Source organism: Hemitrygon akajei, unplaced genomic scaffold (genome assembly GCF_048418815.1).
Source record: "Hemitrygon akajei unplaced genomic scaffold, sHemAka1.3 Scf000090, whole genome shotgun sequence".
Classification (NCBI taxonomy): Eukaryota; Metazoa; Chordata; class Chondrichthyes; order Myliobatiformes; family Dasyatidae; genus Hemitrygon; species Hemitrygon akajei.
The window spans coordinates 1,266,479-1,285,293 of NW_027331976.1; the positions used below are offsets into that span (position 1 = coordinate 1,266,479).

An 18,815-nucleotide genomic window follows, 5' to 3' on the forward strand; every position below is an offset into this window, starting at 1 on the left:
TGTAGTGAGGGGTGTCGGTGTTTACAGACCGTACACTGTGGAAGGTGTGTGACGTCTCACACTGACCCGGTCCTGTAGTGAGGGGTGTCGGTGTTTACAGACCGTACACTGTGGAAGGTGTGTGACGTCTCACACTGACCCGGTCCTGTAGTGAGGGGTGTCGGTGTTTACAGACCGTACACTGTTGAAGGTGTGTGACGTCTCACACTGACCCGGTCCTGTAGTGAGGGGTGTCGGTGTTTACAGACCGTACACTGTGGAAGGTGTGTGACGTCTCACACTGACCCGGTCCTGTAGTGAGGGGTGTCGGTGTTTACAGACCGTACACTGTGGAAGGTGTGTGACGTCTCACACTGACCCGGTCCTGTAGTGAGGGGTGTCGGTGTTTACAGACCGTACACTGTGGAAGGTGTGTGATGTCTCACACTGACCCAGTCCTGTAGTGAGGGCTGTCGGTGTTTACGGACCGTACACTGTGGAAGGTGTGTGACGTCTCACACTGACCCGGTCCTGTAGTGAGGGGTGTCGGTGTTTACAGACCGTACACTGCGGAAGGTGTGTGACGTCTCACACTGACCCGGTCCTGTAGTGAGGGGTGTCGGTGTTTACAGACCGTACACTGTGGAAGGTGTGTGACGTCTCACACTGACCCAGTCCTGTAGTGAGGGGTGTCGGTGTTTACAGACCGTACACTGCGGAAGGTGTGTGACGTCTCACACTGACCCGGTCCTGTAGTGAGGGGTGTCGGTGTTTACAGACCGTACACTGCGGAAGGTGTGTGACGTCTCACACTGACCCGGTCCTGTAGTGAGTGGTGTCGGTGTTTACAGACCGTACACTGTGAAAGGTGTGTGACGTCTCACACCGACCCGGTCCTGTAGTGAGGGGTGTCGGTGTTTACAGACCGTACACTGTGGAAGGTGTGTGACGTCTCACACTGACCCGGTCCTGTAGTGAGGGGTGTCGGTGTTTACAGACCGTACACTGCGGAAGGTGTGTGACGTCTCACACTGACCCGGTCCTGTAGTGAGGGGTGTCGGTGTTTACAGACCGTACACTGTGGAAGGTGTGTGACGTCTCACACTGACCCAGTCCTGTAGTGAGGGGTGTCGGTGTTTACAGACCGTACACTGTGGAAGGTGTGTGACGTCTCACACTGACCCGGTCCTGTAGTGAGGGGTGTCGGTGTTTACAGACCGTACACTGTGGAAGGTGTGTGACGTCTCACACTGACCCGGTCCTGTAGTGAGGGGTGTCGGTGTTTACAGACCGTACACTGCGGAAGGTGTGTGACGTCTCACACTGACCCGGTCCTGTAGTGAGGGGTGTCGGTGTTTACAGACCGTACACTGCGGAAGGTGTGTGTCTCACACTGACAGTCCTGTAGTGAGGGGTGTTGGTGTTTATGGGGACTATACCTGGGATGTTCTGTGATTAATCTCATCATTTGGGATATCTGCTCCTCCTGGAACAGGCCAGGTCTGTGTGCTCATTCTCAGTTCTAGGCTTCTGGTGTCACTACTCAATGGGATCGTACTTCACAATGTGACCAACTAAAAGCTCGCAGGCTGCGGCACACTGGGGAATCAGCAGAGTGTAGCAACATCTCAGGGCTCTCCTAGGATTAACCCTCTGTGAGCCGTATACTAGTCTAAAGGCAGGCTGGAGTAAGGGAGAGGGTGTAAAGCGTCAGGGAGATGGAACTGCAGACTCCTTCACTTGTTGACGGATCACTCCCTCACTCCTCTGGAGGCTCCGACGTGCACTGCACAAGCTCGATCTGAGGATCCGGATCATCGAACATCTCCCGGAGCTGCGGCCAGAGAGGACGAAAGATGAATGATTGCCGAGGAAGGAGAAGTTAAAGGATTGACGGGAGGAGAGGAGCATCGAGACAGGAGGCAGAGGTGTGACAGAGAGGGAGGGAGCTAAGAGGAAAGAGGAGGATGAGAGGAGAGAAAATTGAGTGGGTGATACAGAAATGAGGGTCTGGGTGGTGGAGGGGAAGGTGGCAAGGGGAAGGAGAGGATATTTGTCCCCGTGTTCCGCCCTCCCTCCACCCCATCCCTTTCAGCTCACTCTCTCACCTTGTTTCGAATGGCTTCCCGCACTTCTTCCTCACTCATGTCTCCACTCGCTGTCACCTGCACGTCAATCCACCCGTCCTCTTCTCCTGAACAAAACAGCCCAGTGTCAACATGGTGTCACTGTCAGGTCAAGTGCTGCTCACAGGATGTGCTCCCTCGTCTCCGTCCCTTCGATCGTGCAATCTCTTCTCCCCCACTGCCCACCCTTGCACACCTTGATTCCTCCCCACACCCACCCCACCCTCTGACAGCTTGATTCCTCCCCACATCCTCATCAAATATCTATGTCAATATTCATTTAGACAGAGACAGGGAGAGTGTGGGAAAAGGGCAGGGGTGGGGTCAGGGAGAGTGTGTGCACAGGTCGTGAGGAGAGGCAGAGAAGGAGGGAGGGGCAGACAGTGAGTGGGGTGGAAAGTGGTAGTGAGAAAAGAAAGAGAAAGATGGATGAATCCAGAGTGAGAGACAGAGACATGGAATGTGGGATTTCCCAATTACCTGCATTGGACAGATTTATGGACATGGGAAATGATGTCAGTTATATCCACATGTAAGATTAGAGCAGTACATGGTCACTGGTACAGAAGATTAGAGCCGCTGCTATTGGGTGTAGTGTGTTAACGAGGAGTGAAGACTTATGATCACACGGAGAATAGACTCTTGGATGAACACGTCATGGAAACTGGCAAGAAACCTCCCTCATTCACTCACCATCCCTCTGTATTCAGGCCATTCCAGATATCAGTCAGCTCCCACTCCCCCTCACCACCCCTCAGTCACCCTCCCCCTCCTCAATCACTCCGACCATCTCTCCTCACCCACACATCCCTCCGACCACATTCAGTCATTTCCTTCCTCAGTCACCCTCTCCCTCCTCAATCACTCCGACCATCTCTCCTCACCCACACATCCCTCCGACCACATTCAGTCATTTCCTTCCTCAGTCACCCTCTCCCTCCTCAATCACTCCGACCATCTCTCCTCACCCACACATCCCTCCCACCACATCCAGTCATTCCCTTCCTCAGTGACATCAAGTCTCTCCATTCCCCCTTCACTCCTCAGTCACCCTCTCCCTCCTCAATCACTCCGACCATCTCTCCTCACCCACACATCCCACCCATCACATCCAGTCATTCCCTTCCTCAGTGACATCAGGTCTCTCTATTCCCCCTCCACTCCTCAGTCACCCTCTCCCTCCTCAATCACTCCGACCATCTCTCCTCACCCACACCTCCCTCCCATCACATCCAGTCATTCCCTTCCTCAGTGACATCAGGTCTCTCTATTCCCCCTTCACTCCTCAGTCACCCTCTCCCTCCTCAATCACTCCGACCACCTGACCTCACCCAGACATCCCTCACACCACATCCAGTCATTCCCTTCCTCAGTGACATCAGGTCTCTCTATTCCCCCTCCACTCCTCAGTCACCCTCTCCCTCCTCAATCACTCCGACCATCTCTCCTCACCCACACATCCCTCACACCACATCCAGTCATTCCCTTCCTCAGTGACATCAGGTCTCTCTATTCCCCCTCCACTCCTCAGTCACCCTCTCCCTCCTCAATCACTCCGACCATCTCTCCTCACCCACACCTCCCTCCCATCACATCCAGTCATTCCCTTCCTCAGTGACATCAGGTCTCTCTATTCCCCCTCCACTCCTCAGTCACCCTCTCCCTCCTCAATCACTCCGACCATCTCTCCTCACCCACACCTCCCTCCCATCACATCCAGTCATTCCCTTCCTCAGTGACATCAGGTCTCTCTATTCCCCCTCCACTCCTCAGTCACGCTCTCCCTCCTCAATCACTCCGACCATCTCTCCTCACCCACACATCCCTCCCACCACATCCAGTCATTCCCTTCCTCAGTGACATCAGGTCTCTCTATTCCCCCTCCACTCCTCAGTCACGCTCTCCCTCCTCAATCACTCCGACCATCTCTCCTCACCCACACATCCCTCCCACCACATCCAGTCATTCCCTTCCTCAGTGACATCAGGTCTCTCTATTCCCCCTCCACTCCTCAGTCACCCTCTCCCTCCTCAATCACACCGACCATCTCTCCTCACCCACACATCCCTCCCACCACATCCAGTCATTCCCTTCCTCAGTGACATCAGGTCTCTCTATTCAGAATCAGGTTTAATGTCACCGGCATAATCTCCTCCCACATGAACATACATTTACAAACCAGCAGTGCACAAAGAGAGGACAAAGTAATGGAAGTAGTGATCGTGGGTTCATTGTCCATTCAGGAATCTGATGACGGAGGGAAGAATCTGTTCGTGAAATGCTGATTGTGTGTCTTCAGACTCCTGTTCCTCCTCCTTTGTGATAGCAATGTGAAGAGGGATTACTGAGTGATGGGTGTCTTTAATGATGAATGCTATTCCGTCTCCCCATCACTTTCCTGTCATAACACCCCCACACACCCTTTCTCCCGGATACTCTGACCCTCTCCCTGGTCTCCACACTTACCCTCTCCAGCCACCTACTGGCCTCTCGGCCCATTGTCTCCCCTGACTCTGTCATTCATGTGCCCTGCACTGCAGGTCGAGCAGGTGAATAGGCGCAGGAGTGGGGGACTGGGGCAATGGGGGAGAGGGGGAGAAGGGAGTGGAGGAGTGGAAATGATCAAATGTCTCCAACAGTCCCAAGACTTCGTACCTGAGGTATCCATTGGGGCGGAGGACGGTTTCTGTATACACCCTCCAGTAGTTGATCCTTTGGGCTGTTCCCCTGTGGAAGTCTCCTGGTCTGCAATGAAGGAACACCCAAAACAGGTCATCACAGTGGGACAGGAGTTCAGGGAATGGGAGACTGGGTCTGTGGTGAAACTGACACCATGCCTCTCCTTCCCAATCCTCCCCTCACTGCCCTCAGTTTGACACAGGAATGATTGTTTCACTTCCCTATATATAAATGCATGGTTGAATTACAATAAACTTCAACTTGAATCGGCTCATGAGAACTTCCAGGTTACAAAGTTATGGAATGACACACGTTCGCAAGACTTGGTACCTGAGGCTGTATCTCGAGTTGGGTCTGAAGAAGTTTCTTGGGGAAAATCTCCAGTGGATGACCTTTCAGACTGTTTCCCTGTGTAAGTCCAGAAACCTGGAATAAAGAAATGGAGAAACATGAGAGTGGAAACACAGAAACAGATCATTAGACAAGACATGCGTCTGAGGGAATGGGGATGGGGTGTGTGAAGAAACCAACAATATCCACTTCCCTATTCTGACTCTCCCTCCCAAACCACCATGACTCCAGGTCTCTCTCCTCAGCATGAATTTCTGCAACTGAACATGGTAATGAGGGTTCCCTTCAGTGAATCCCACTACCATTTCCCGAGCGTGCAGAGTCTTATCAGGTAGTTGTCAAGCATGAATCATCTTCTCTCCTTTAGCATCTCCAGTCCAACATCCACCCCTCTCTGCTCATTCATTCCACCTCACACTCTCCAACCCCAATCCTGACCCTATTCAACATGTCACAAAAACAATCTCTACATACAGATACGACGTTACTTCAAAACTTCACCATTCTCCACTGCGAAGACCAACAATGCACTCTCATGTCCCAACTCTTCAAAAACTCCCCAATATCACTAACTCCATGGACTCACCAGGTATCCAGTCAGTTCCCACCCGGTCATTGGGGCCTTGGCCCTCTCAGTGTTTCCCACCACCCCAACACACAATGATCATTGTCCGATCCCTCATCCATCCCATCCTAACACGACCCTAGCTGAGTCCTCATGCTCTGGTCACCAACCCACCTCACCCGGCCCATGGACTAAACTCAGACCAAGGTCATTACTGCCCACGTTATAACTGTACAACACCCTCCCTTGTAGTGATCCTGGATGGTGCAGAAATTTGTCACAGGGAGGAGCGAGGAACCTCTCACTCCATCATTTACACCCCATCCCCTGCATCCAGCAGGTAAACTGATCCCTGAGAAGCTGTATTTTACAGTGTGAGATTGAATCCATACAGACAGAAGAATTCACACCTGGGCTCGTGTCTCCTGCTGGGACAGAGGATGATTTCTGGGTGTGTTCTCCAGACACTGACCCATCGGTCTGTTTCCCTGTGGAACTACCTGTGTGTAGAATAGAGGAACAGAGAGAGTGAGAGAGTGGAGACACTGAAGCAATCACCATGAGTCAGAGGAACAGAGGAATAGGTGCGTGTAGAAACCAACTTTACACAGGGTCTCTCCACTGTCTCTCCCAATTCCCTGTCACCCCTGATCATTCCCTTCAGTGGGAGTCGGGACGAAGTTCAGGAATCAACATGGGGATCAGTGTTTCTTCAATGATCCACACCACTGATTCCTGACCCACACTGTCCAGCTGTGGGTCTGTATACTTCCAGTGTCACTTCCTCTCCAGCCACCTCTCACCCGTCCACTCAATTGCCCCTTCGTAGACCCGAATTTCCCCTCCAATCTGTCATTCACTCCATCCAACCCTCCTTCTTACCACCCTCTTACTTCACTCCCCCTCACTCCTCTCTGCATTCACTATCCTCACTCCCCTACAGACTACTCACCAGTTCCATCCACGATTCTCCACTCTCCCCTCTTCTCTCTGTCACACTCTCCCCTCCATTCTCTTCATTCCCCTCTCCTGCACTCCCCTCCCTCCTTTTCCTCCCCCACTGTCAGTCCTCCACTACTCCTTCAGCACTTACCTGCATACCCTTCACCCCACAGACCCTCTCTCAACCTCCATCATCTATACCCCTTCATCCCCCCGTTCTATTCTCTCCTGACCTACACTGTTTATCTTCTCCCTCCTCCCCTATGCTGTCCCTTCCTTCCACTCTCCCACACTCACTTCCTCTCTCTCATCTCCTCTCCTACCCTGTCCCTAATCTCTTCTGCTCTCTCTCATCCCCTCCCCTCCACACTCTCTAATCCTCTGACCCCTCCTCCACTCATCTCCATCACACACAAACTAAACACCCAGATCTGTGGAGATGTGTATCAGACATCACAAGGACTTTAACGGGTTTCCGTTGTTCGTGTATTCCCCAGTCCGACACAGAGTGTTGAGCTACAGGGTCTAGTCTGTGCAACCTGCTATTCTGCCTATTCTCATTGACCCACACTTGGACCATAGTCCCTCATACTGTTCCCATCCTTGTACTTATCCAAACGTCTCCTCAGTGCTGCATTCAAACCCACATCCACCACTTCACTGACAGCTCATTCCACACTCTCAGTACCCTCTGAGTGAAGAGGTTGACCCTCAGGTCCGAGACCGTCGGACCTACCTGGAGAATACCTGAGGAGGAAGGTAAAGCTGTGCAAGTGCAGGTGACGTCAGCGGCGAGCGCGGGCTTTAAAAAGCGGCCCAATTTCAGGAGCGGGCAGTGTCGGTGCGGGCAGCGGAGTGGGAGTAAGGAGTGCTCGTGATCGACAGACGACTGGATATTGGAGGATCAGCCGTTGTAGGTAGGCCGAGACCCTCGGACCTACCTGGAGAATACCTGAGGAGGAAGGTAAAGCTGCGCAAGTGCGGGTGACGTCAGCGGCGAGCGCGGGCTTTACAAAGCGACCCACTTTCAGGAGCGGGCAGCGGAGTGGGAGTAAGGAGTGCTCGTGATCGACAGACGACTGGAGATTGGAGGATCAGCCGTTGTAGGTAGGCCGAGACCGTCGGACCTACCTGGAGAATACCTGAGGAGGAAGGTAAAGCTGCGCAAGTGCGGGTGACGTCAGCGGCGAGCGCGGGCTTTACAAAGCGGCCCACTTTCAGGAGCGGGCAGCGGAGTGCGCAGGAGCAGAGTGCTGGGCTTTGGCGCAAGAGGACTTCGGCAAGTATCCTGCTTTTCATTTATTCTGACTAATCTGGGATCAGGTGATGGGGGAGACAGTTTGAGCAGTGGTGTGCTCCGTATGCAGTATGTGGGAGGTCAGGGTCAACACAGTTGTCCCTGATGACCACACCTGCAAAAGGTGCATCCAGCTGCAGCTCCTATCAGACCGAGTTAGGGAATTGGAGCAGGAGCTGGATGAACTACGGATCAGTCGGGAGACAGAGGCAGAGATAGATAAGAGTTATCGGGAGGTAGTCACACCGAAAAGACAGGAGGTAGGCAAATGGGTGACAGTCAAGAGAGGCAGGGGGAGCAGACAGAGAGAGAAGAACACCCCTGTGGCCGTTCCCATCAAAAATAAGTATACTGTTTTGGATACTGTTGGTGGGGATGACCTACCAGGAACAAGCTGCAGTGGTCCTGTCTCTGGCACTGAAGTTGGACCCTCGACTAGGAAGGGGAGGAGGGAAGAGAAGAGAGCGGTATTGATAGGGGATTCTATAGTCAGGGGGGCGGATAGGAGATTTTGTGGGGAAGATCGGGAGTCTCGGATGGTATGTTGCTTCCCTGCTGCCGGGGTCCGAGACATCTCAAATCAGGTGCAGGTTATTCTCGAGAGGGAGGGCAAGAATCCAGATGTTGTGGTCCATGTAGGGACCAATGACGTGGGTCAGATGAGTGAGGGGGTCCTGCGTAGGGAGTTAGGTGCGAAGCTGAAGAGAAGGACCCCCAGGGTAACAATCTCTGGATTGCTACCTGTGCCACGTGCGAGTGAAGCAAGGAACAGAAAGATTATAAAGATTAATACGTGGCTGAGAGGATGGTGCAGGAGGGAGGGCTTCAGGTTTGTAGATAATTGGGCTTTGTTCCAGGGAAGGTGGGATCTGTTCCGAAGGGACGGTTTACACCTGAACTGGAGCGGTACTAACATTCTTGCAGGGAAGTTTGCTAGTGCTTCTTGGGGGGGTTTAAACTAAATTTGCGGGGGGCGGGGATCCAGAATGTGAGAGAGGATAGCGAGATGAAGAATAAAGGACAGGTGGGGACTACATGGTTCCGGAATATTAAGTGTGTCGTAGAGAAAGGTGAGGCGGAACAAGTGATAAGGAGGACACATGTACAGAGGGATGGTCTGACGGAACATGGAGTTAAATGTGTTGAAAGAATAAGTAAATTTAGGAAGGACAACAAAATTCTAGGGGCGTATAGCCCGATGGGAGTTCGGGGAGCTGGGTTAAGCACAATAGACAGCGATTCAAACAGAGAGAGGAGAAATGGGCTAAAAATTCTATATCTGAATGCACGAAGTGTCAGAAATAAGGCGGATGAGCTTGAAACCCAGGTGCGAATGGGTAACTATGATGTTGTTGGGATAACGGAGACATGGCTGCAGGGAGATCAGACCTGGGAAATGAATGTTCAAGGGTATACGTGCTATCGTAGGGACAGAAATGTGGGCAGAGGGGGTGGGGTGGCCCTGTTGGTGAGGAATGAGATTCAGTCCTTTGCAAGGGGGGACATAGGGTCAGGAGAAGTGGAGTCTGTGTGGATAGAATTGAGGAACAGTAAGGGCAAAAGGACCCAAATGGGTGTTGTCTACAGGCCACCAAACAGTAGCATGGATATTGGGTGCCAGTTGAATAGGGAGTTAACATTAGCATGTGGCAAAGGTAATGTCGCAGTAGTTATGGGGGATTTCAATATGCAGGTGAACTGGGAAAATCAGGTTGGTGCTGGACCACAGGATAGGGAGTTTGTAGAGTGCCTACGGGATGCATTCTTGGAACGAGAGCCGACCAGGGACAAGACTATTCTGGATTTAGTGTTATGTAATGAACAGGATTTGATAAGCGATCTTGCAGACAGGGTGCCATTAGGAGGTAGTGATCATAATATGATAAGTTCTTATCTGCAATTTGAGAAGGATAAGGGCAGCTCGGAGTTGTCAGTGTTGCAGTTGAACAGGGGAAACTATGGAGCCATGAGGGAGGAGCTGGCCAAAGTTGACTGGACGGATAGCCTAGCAGAAAAGACAGTGGAACAGCAATGGCAGGTATTCTTGGGAATAATGCACAAGGTGCAAAATCAGTTCATCCCCCAGAGAAGGAAGGATTCAAAGGGGGGAAAGGGGCCACAGTGGTTGACAAAGGAAGTCAGAGATTACATAGCATTAAAAAAAAAAGGAAGTATGACAGAGCTAAGGTGAGTGGGAGGACAGATGATTGGGAAGTTTTTAAGGAACAACAGAACTTAACCAAAAAGACAATATGGGGAGAAAAAATGAGGTATGAACGCAAGCTAGCTAGGAATATAAAGGAAGATAGCAAAAGCATTTTTAGGTATGTGAAGAGAAAGAAGATAGTTAAGAACAATGTTGGGCCCTTGAAGAATGAATTAGGTGAAATTGTTATGGGAAACAGAGAAATGGCAGAAGAATATAATGAGTACTTTAGATCTATTGTCTCTTGTCAGGTTCCCCCTTAACTATTTCACCTTTCACCCTTAACCCATGACCTCTGTAATGTCAGTGGAAAAGCTTGTATTGACACGACCTGTACCCTCATCATTATACATACCTCCATCTAATCTCCCCTCATTCTCCTTCATTCCAGGGAATGAAGCCCAAACCTATTGAACCTTTCACTATAACCCAGGTCCTCAAGTCCCAGCAATATCCTTGTAAATTTTCCCCGAACTCTGTCAAATCTTATTGACGTCTTTCCTGCCAGCAGTTGACAATATTCCAAATCAGGCCCTGCCAATGCTTTATACAACTTCACCATAACATCACGACCGAATACTTTGATTTATGAAGGCCAAACTGCCAAACGCGCTCTTCACGACCCGATCTACCTGTGATGCCACTTCCAATTATGAATCTCTATTCCCGGATTGAACAGGGAGAGAAACATTCCCCTCAGTGATCTTCTCCTCTGACACCAGATCTGGTGGTGGACAAACCCAGCCCAGGTTCTCAGTCATTGCTTCCTGGGTTCCCACTAGTTCACTACGAATGTGAACCAGTCAGAGAACTAACTGTGGTGTGGGGGAACACCACTGGGGAGATGGGAGGTAACAACATAGGAAGAAACTATCAACTAAAATCAAATGGGTTAAACCTCAAACTCCACACTATTCTCCCCACCACCCCCCACCCCCGGGCCATTCACACCTCCCTCTTCAGTCAACCCTCTTCTTTAATCTCACACCCCATTCTTCTCTCATAACCATCCATCCTTCCTATCTGAGACACTGAAATCCCTCCCCTTAGTTCTCCCCCACTCCACAAACACAACCTTCGCAATTCACTCCATCTTTCTCCTGTTAGACACTCCATCCCTCCCTCTCCCAGACACCATCACACTGTCTCCTCAGTTTGTCTGCTACTCACCCAATACATCCCACTTTCCTCTATTACTCTGTCCAACAACTGTGGTCCAACATACCTTCCCTCTCCATCTTGTCACAGTTCCTATCTCCCCTTCTCTCATTTCTCACTAGTTTCTTCCCTCTGATCTGTCAGTCTTTCTCTCTGACCACTCAGAACATCCCTTTGACACTTACTCCATCACTCTCAGCTCAATCATCCCTCTCACTGTGTCCACCAAGTCCCCTAATGCTCTCTGATTCCCAAACACTTCAAAAACCACCCAATACCCTGATGCACCATAGTCCTGCCCAACCTCCATATAACGTCCACTATTCAGCAGGTGTCCTGTGTATTCCCACCCACCACAGGGGCTACAATTCTCCAGGCATCTCCTCCGATCCCAACATGATGACCAATCTCCAATCCCTCGGCCATCCCAACCCGACTCAACCCATTTGATAGCCCAGCATCTGCCAGTGAACCCGAGTCCCGTCGATATCCATGTCCCATCCTCGTTGCCCTCTTTAAACACTGAAACAACATTCACCACATTCCAGGCACCAGCGGTGAGCGATGAAACAAATATTCCCAGAGTTTCCTTCAATGATCCCCAGCATTGATCCGGATCTGCACTGTCCAGCTGTGGACCTGTGAATCTTCAGCATCACTTCATCTCCAGCCACCTCTTCCCCAACTCCTCCCCCAACTCTATGACACCTTCTCGTACCTCATTCCCTCCTTGTCTGCCTTTCCCCTCCAATTAGCCCTACTTTCTACCCATTTCTCCATTCACTCGCCCCATTTCCATCCATCCAGTCACCATCCTCCCTCCACTACTCTATCTTACACATTCCCCTCCATTCCCTTGCTGGTGCTCTCTCCTGCCCTCTCTCCTACCTTCCCAACTATCCCTCCTTCCCTTCCAGTCACCAGTGGTTAATGACGAAGCAAATGCCTTCACCAAATGTGAGCTCTCTTGAACTTCGCAGAAATTTCACACAGACAGGTGGGATGAATAACTGAACACTCATTGGCAGCCCGTTACGACGCACATCCAACAGCTGAATTGGTCTGTGAGAAGTTCGACATCACAGAGAGAGACTGAGAGACCCCGATGGTAAAAGAACTAATACCTGAAGTTGTCTGTCCTGCTGAGACAGAGGATGGTGATGGGGTGGGTTGTCCTGTAGATGATCCATCGGACTGATTCTTTGTGGAAGCCTCCAGGTCTGGAACAAAGTAACAGAGACATGGGAGAGTGGTAGAGATTAAACAGGGACAATAATTCATAAAGATGAGAGATTCTGCAGATGCTGAAAATCCAGAGCAACACACACAAAATGCTGGAAGAGCTCAGCAGGTCAGGCTGCATCTCTGGAGGGGAATAAACAGTGAATGTTTTGGGCTGAGACCCTTCATCAGCACTAGAGAGGAAGGGGGAAGAAGCCAGAATAAAGAAGTGGGGAGGAGTACAGCTGGCAGGTGATAGGTGAAGCCACGTGAGTGGGAAGGTGGGTGGGTGAGGGAGGAGATGATTTGAGAAGCTTGGAGGTGATACATAGAACAAGGGCTGAAGGAGGACTAATCCAATCGGAGAGGACAATGGACCATAGAGTAAAGGAAGTGAAGAGAGTGTCCAGAGGGAGATGATGGGCAGGTGAGCAGAACAGAAGGGCTAAATAGTGTGCCAAAAAGAGGTGGAAGGAGAGGGAATTGGTAGGGGTATAAATTACTGGAAGTTAGAGAAATCAATGTTCATGCTGTCAGTTTGGACACGACCCAGACACAGTATGAGGTGTTGCCCCTCCAATCAAAGTTTGACCTCATCATGTCAGTGGCGGAGTCATTGGACAGACACGTGGGAATGGGAATGGGAAGTTGAATTGAAATGGGAGCCACTGGGACAACAATTTGGAAAGGAGGTCTCTGATCTGAAGAGATACCAAAACCATCCAGTCCCTGTTCAGCAACTCTCCCTCGTGAATGTCTGTGACCAGTCACTACTCTCAGTCAGAGCCCAGATGAATATTTGGGGCTGAAGGAGAGAAAGATCGTTCCCTTCAATGACCTCACCACACATACCTGCATTTGCAGACCCTGCTCGGGTGGTGGTCACACCCAGACCAGGGTCTCCCGTTACAGATCGCTGGGGTTCATGAGTTGTGTCTGACTGGGAATCTGTAATAAGAAGATATACAAAGGATGGGGAAAGTAGTAAACAAGTTTTAAATTTAATCAGGAAGGAACTCAATGGCAGTGACAGGAGGTTCAAGTCCAGGTCAAATCTGTCCTCTGAAATACATACACTTCACTCTTCTTTGCTCTTTAATTCCTCTACCCTTGTCTCACAAATCCCTCTCCTCACATCTCCCTCTCTCAGCATTCACTCTGTCTGCATCACTCTCTTTTCAGACTCTCCTTCCCTCCCTCTAGTTCGAGTGTCACTCTCACTGATCTCTCTGTCTGACTCTCCTCACACAGTCATCACTCTCTCTTTCCTCCCACTCCAGCATGGATTTCTGCAAAGATCAAGTACTTCAGGTTCTACACAGCATACATTCTCTGATAATAAATGGAGCCATTTGAAACCTCCCTCTTGTGTCACTCTCAGTCTCTCCACCGCTTTCTTTTCATTCCTCCCACCCCACTCTCTCCAACCCCCAACAGAGCCCCATCCCTCACGACTCACCAAACCCAACCCAACAGACAGGAGAGAGGATCCACTGACTCCATCAATCACTCCCCTACCCACAATGCACTGTACATCCAGTAGGTGAACTGGTCCATGGGAGGTTCAACCTCACAGAGTGACAGAGACTGAATGAACACAGACCGACATGAGACTTGGTACCTGAGGATGTGTCTCCCGCTGGGATAGAGGTCGGATTCTGAGTCTCTTCTCTAGTAGACGATCCTTTAGACTGGTCCAATGTGGAAACCTTCATGTCTGGAACAAAGCAACGCAGAGCTTAAACAACACAACAGGGACAATAATTCACAAAGACTAAAGATTCTGAAAATCCAGAGCAACACACACAAAATGCTGGAAGAACTCAGCAGGTCAGGCTGCATCTCTGGAGGGGAATAAACAGTGAATGTTTTCAGGTGAGACCCTTCATCAGCACTGGAAAGGAAGGGAGAAGAAGCCAGAATGAAGAGGTGGGGAGGAGTACAGCTGGCAGGTGACAGGTGAAACCAGGTGAGTGGGAAGGTGGGTGGGTGAGGGAGGGGTTGATTTGAGAAGCTGGGAGGTGTTATGTGGAAGAGGTAAAGGGCTGAAGGCGGAGCAATCGAATCGCAGTGAACAGAATAAGAGATGGGGGGGGGGGGACCAGAGGGAGGTGATGGGCAGCTGAGGAGAACAGAGGGGTTAAGAGGGGAGCCAGAGTAAAAATGGAATTAGAGAGAAGTGGTAGGGGAGAGAAATTACTGGAAGTTAGTGAAATCAATGTTCATGCTATTAGTTTGCAGGCTACCCAGATGGAATATGAGTTGTTGGCCCTCCAGTCTGAGTTTGGCCTCATCATGTCAGTAGAGGAGGCCTTGGATAGACAACTGGGAATGGGACGTTGAATTGAAATAGGGATCTTTACCTGAGCTCACAGACCCAGCTGGTGTGGTGGTCAAACCCGGAACAGATTCACCTGTCATTGAGCCCTGTGGTTCCGGAGTTATGTCTGACTGGGTATCTGTACGTGAGCTTGAAGACCCTGCTGTGGTGGTGGTCAAACCCAGGCCAAGTTCTGCAGTCACAGATCCCTGGGGTTCCCGAGTTGTGTCTGACTGAGAATCTGCAATAAGAAGATATACAAAGGAAGAGTAAAGTAGTGAACAGGTCTTACGTTCGATCAGGAAGGATCTCAATGGCAGGAATGGGAGGCTCAAGTCCTGGTCAAATCTGACTACCTCTACCCTCGTCTCCCAAATCTCTCTCCTCACATCTCCCACTCGGCATTCACTCTCTTGTCAGTCTCTCCTTCCCTCCCTCCAGTTGGAGTGTCACTCTCACTGATCTCTCTGTCTCCTCACACAGTCATCACTCTCTCCTCACTCACCTCATTCCTCCCACTCCACCATCCCACGTCTCTCTCCATCCCTCTCTCCAGTGTGTTTTCACCCATTTCCTTCTGTCCACGTACTGAATTACTCAAATCCCACTCCGATCATTTCTATGTCTCATCAGTCACCGTGTAACTCCTCATAGTCATTCCTCCCTCCTCTCTGTGACCATCCTCCCCTCTCAACTACAATGGGAGAAGGAACATCAGGATTTCACTGTGGCAGATGTATGGATGGAAATCTCTGTGGTCGATCTCTCTCTCTATCTCTCCCCCTCTCCCTCTCCCTGTCTCTCTCAACACTGTGAGAGTTTTCTGCCGATTCTCGAGTCGGAGAATCTCAGAATAAAAAGTGATGCAGCAGACTGTAAGATCATCACAGTGAAAATACAAATAATAATAATAATAATAAATAAGCAATAAACATTGTGAACAGGAGATGAAGAGTTCTTGAGAGTGAGTCCATAGGTTGTGGGAACAGTTTATGAGTGGTGAGTGAAGTTTTACCCCTCTGGTTCAGCAGCCTAATGTCTAGGGGGTAATAACTGTTTCTGAACCTGGTGGTGTGTGTCCTGAGGCTCCTGTACCTTCTTCCTGATGACAACAATGCAAAGAGAACATCGAACATAGAAATCTACAGCACATTACAGGCCCTTCTCTACAGTAACCGTGGTGTACAAAGGCTGATGTAAACAGCCTCTAGAAACTGTCTGGAATTTCCCTACTACATAGTCCTCTATGTTTCTAGCTCTAAGTACCTACCTAAGAGCCTCTTAAAAGACCCTATTGTATCTGCCTCTACCACCGTCACCGGCAGTGCATTCCACACACCCACCACTCTCTACGTGAAAAACTTAGTCCTGACATCCCCCTTGTACCTACTTCCAAGCACCTTAAACCTATGCCCCCTCGTGTTAGCCATTTCAGAACTGGGAAAAGCCTCTGGCTAGTCACAGGATCAATGCCTCTCATCATCCTATACCCCTCTACCAGGTCACACCTCATCCTCCATTGCTCCAAGAAGAAAAGGCCAAGTTCACTCAACCTATTCCATAAGGCATGCTCCCCAATCTAGGTAATATCCTTGTAAATCTCCTCTGCACTCTCTCTATAGTATCCCCATTCCTTCCCGTAGCGAGGTGACCAAAAGTGAACACTGGACTCCAAGTGGGGTCTGACCAAGGTCTTGTATAGCTGTAACAACACTGTCAAATTGTGCAGCGGCTTTGAGTGTCCTATGGACATGGACCCCAAGATCTCTCAGATGCTCCACACTGCCACTAGTCTTACCATTAATATTATAATGTCTTCAAATTTGACCAACTGAAGTGACGCACCTCACACTTATCTGAGTTGAACTCCATCTGCCACTTCTCAGAGCAGTCCTGCATCCTATCAATGTCTCGCTGTAACCTCTGACAATGCTCCAGACTATCCACAACATCCCCAACTTCTGTGTCATCAGCAAACTTACTAACCCCCCCACACCCACTTCCTCATCCAGGTGATTTATAAAAAGCACAAAGAGGAGGGGTCCCAGAACAGATCCCTGCGGAACACCACTGGTCACTGACCTCAATGCAGAATACAAACCACCTACAACCACCATTTGCCTTCTGTGGGCAAGCTGATTCTGGATCCACAAAGCAAGATCTACTTAGATCCCATGTCTCATTATTTTCTGAATGAGCCTAGCATTATCAAATGCCTTACTAAAATCCATATACACTGCACCCACTGCTCTACCTTCATCAATGTGTTTTGTTACATCCTCAAATAATTCAATCAGTTTCGTAAGGCATGACCTGCCCATGACAAAGCCATGCTGACTATCCCGAATTAGATTATGTTTCTCCACATGCTCATAAATCCTGCCTCTCAGGATCTTCTCCAACAACTTGCCCATCACAGAAGTCAGACTCACTGGTCAATAATTTCCTGGATTATCTCTACTCCCTTTCTTGAACAACAGAACAGCATTTGCAACCTTCCAATCCTCTGGTACTTCACCTGTCCCCATTGATGATGCTAAGATCATCGTCAGAGGCTCAGCACTCTCTTCCCTCACTTCCCTCTGTAGCCTGGGGTATATCTCATCTGGACCCAGCGACTTACCTAAATTAATATTTTTTCAAATGTTCCAGCACAGCCTCTTTCTTAATGTCTATATACTCAAGTATTTCAGTCCACTGTAAGTCATTCCCACAAATGCCAAGGTCCTTTTCAGTAATGACCGCTGAAGTAAATAATTCATTAAGTACCTCGGCTACTTACTCTGGCTCCATGCACATTTCCACTATTGCTCCTGACTGGTCCTATTCTCCCACGGCTCATCCTCTTGCTCTTCACATTCTTGTAGAATGCCTTGGGGTTCTCCTGAATCCTGCTCACCAAGGCCTTCTCATGGCCCCTTCGAGCTCTCCTAATTTCAATCCTGAGCTTCTTCCTGGCACCCTTGTAATTTTTAGAGCTCTAACAGTACCTAGTTTCTTGAACCTTTCTCTTAACGCTTTTCTTTTCTCTTATCTAGATTTTCTACATTCTTTGTCCAGCATGGTTTCTTTACCCTACCATCCTTTCTGTCCTTCAATGGAACAAACCTTGCAGAACACCATGCAAATGTTCCCTGAACATTTGCCATATTTCTGCCATGCTTTTCCCTGAGAACATCTGCTCCCAATTTAATGTCCCAAGTTCCTGCCTAATAGCATATTCTCCCCACCACAACCACCACAATTAAATATTTTCCCAATTTGTCTGCTCCTATCCCTCTCCAGCGCCATGGTGAAGGAGATAGAGTTGTAATCACTATCTCCAAAATGCTCTCCCACCGAGAGACCTGACAGCTGACCAGGTTCATTTCCTGATACCAGATCAACTACAACCTCTCCCACAGTTGGCTTATCTGCATCAGGAAACCTTCCTGAACACACCTAACAAACTCCACCCCATCCAAACCCCTTGCTCTAAGGAGATGCCAGTCAATGTAAGGAAAGTTAAAATCACCCATCACAACACCCCTCTTATTATTGCTCCATTCCAGAATCTGCCTCCCTATCTGCTCCTCGATGTCTATGGGGGGGGGGGGGGGGAGGTTCTGTAAAAAAAAAACAGCAGAGTTATTGCCCTTTCCTGTTTCTGACTTCCAGCCACAATGACTCCATGACTTCCTCCTTTTCTGCAAACATGATACTATCCCTGAATAGTTGTGCCACTCCCCCACCTCGTTTGCCTCTCTACCTGTCCTTTTTCACACATCTAAAGCCCGGCACACTCAGCAGCCATTCCTGTCCCTGAGACATCCGAGACTGTAATGGCCACAAAATCACAGTTCCATGTATTGATCCATGCTCTAAGTTCATCCGCCTTGTTTATGATACTCTTTGCATTAAAACAGACACATTTCAAACCATCTGGCTGAGTGCTTCTTTGCTGTATCATCTGTCTATCCTTCCTCATAATT

At 49.7% G+C, this 18,815-nt stretch overlaps 1 protein-coding gene across 1 annotated transcript; it reads right to left on the minus strand.

Moving 5' to 3' along the window:
• Positions 1-1,531: 1,531 nt before the first annotated feature.
• Positions 1,532-14,945, minus strand: LOC140722830 (uncharacterized). The gene is made up of 8 exons (XM_073037482.1): positions 14,888-14,945; positions 14,146-14,262; positions 13,377-13,472; positions 6,111-6,200; positions 5,115-5,210; positions 4,761-4,850; positions 2,088-2,173; positions 1,532-1,813 (listed from the first exon to the last, which is right to left on the minus strand). Exons 1-8 carry the CDS (start codon positions 14,943-14,945, stop codon positions 1,739-1,741), a joined length of 708 nt encoding a protein of 235 aa, XP_072893583.1. The 3' UTR covers positions 1,532-1,738.
• Between the last annotated feature and the right edge of the window lie 3,870 nt (positions 14,946-18,815).

Excerpts from the sequence above, each read along its gene's own strand:
- LOC140722830 (XM_073037482.1), bottom strand. The coding sequence starts at position 14,945 with ATGACAGGTGAATCTGTTCCGGGTTTGACCACCACACCAGCTGGGTCT. Across the intron at positions 14,263-14,887 it reads AGCTGGGTCTGTGAGCTCAG|CTCTGCGTTGCTTTGTTCCA; the intron begins GTAAAGATCCCT and ends GTGTTGTTTAAG. Across the intron at positions 13,473-14,145 it reads AGCGGGAGACACATCCTCAG|ATTCCCAGTCAGACACAACT; the intron begins GTACCAAGTCTC and ends TTCTTATTACAG.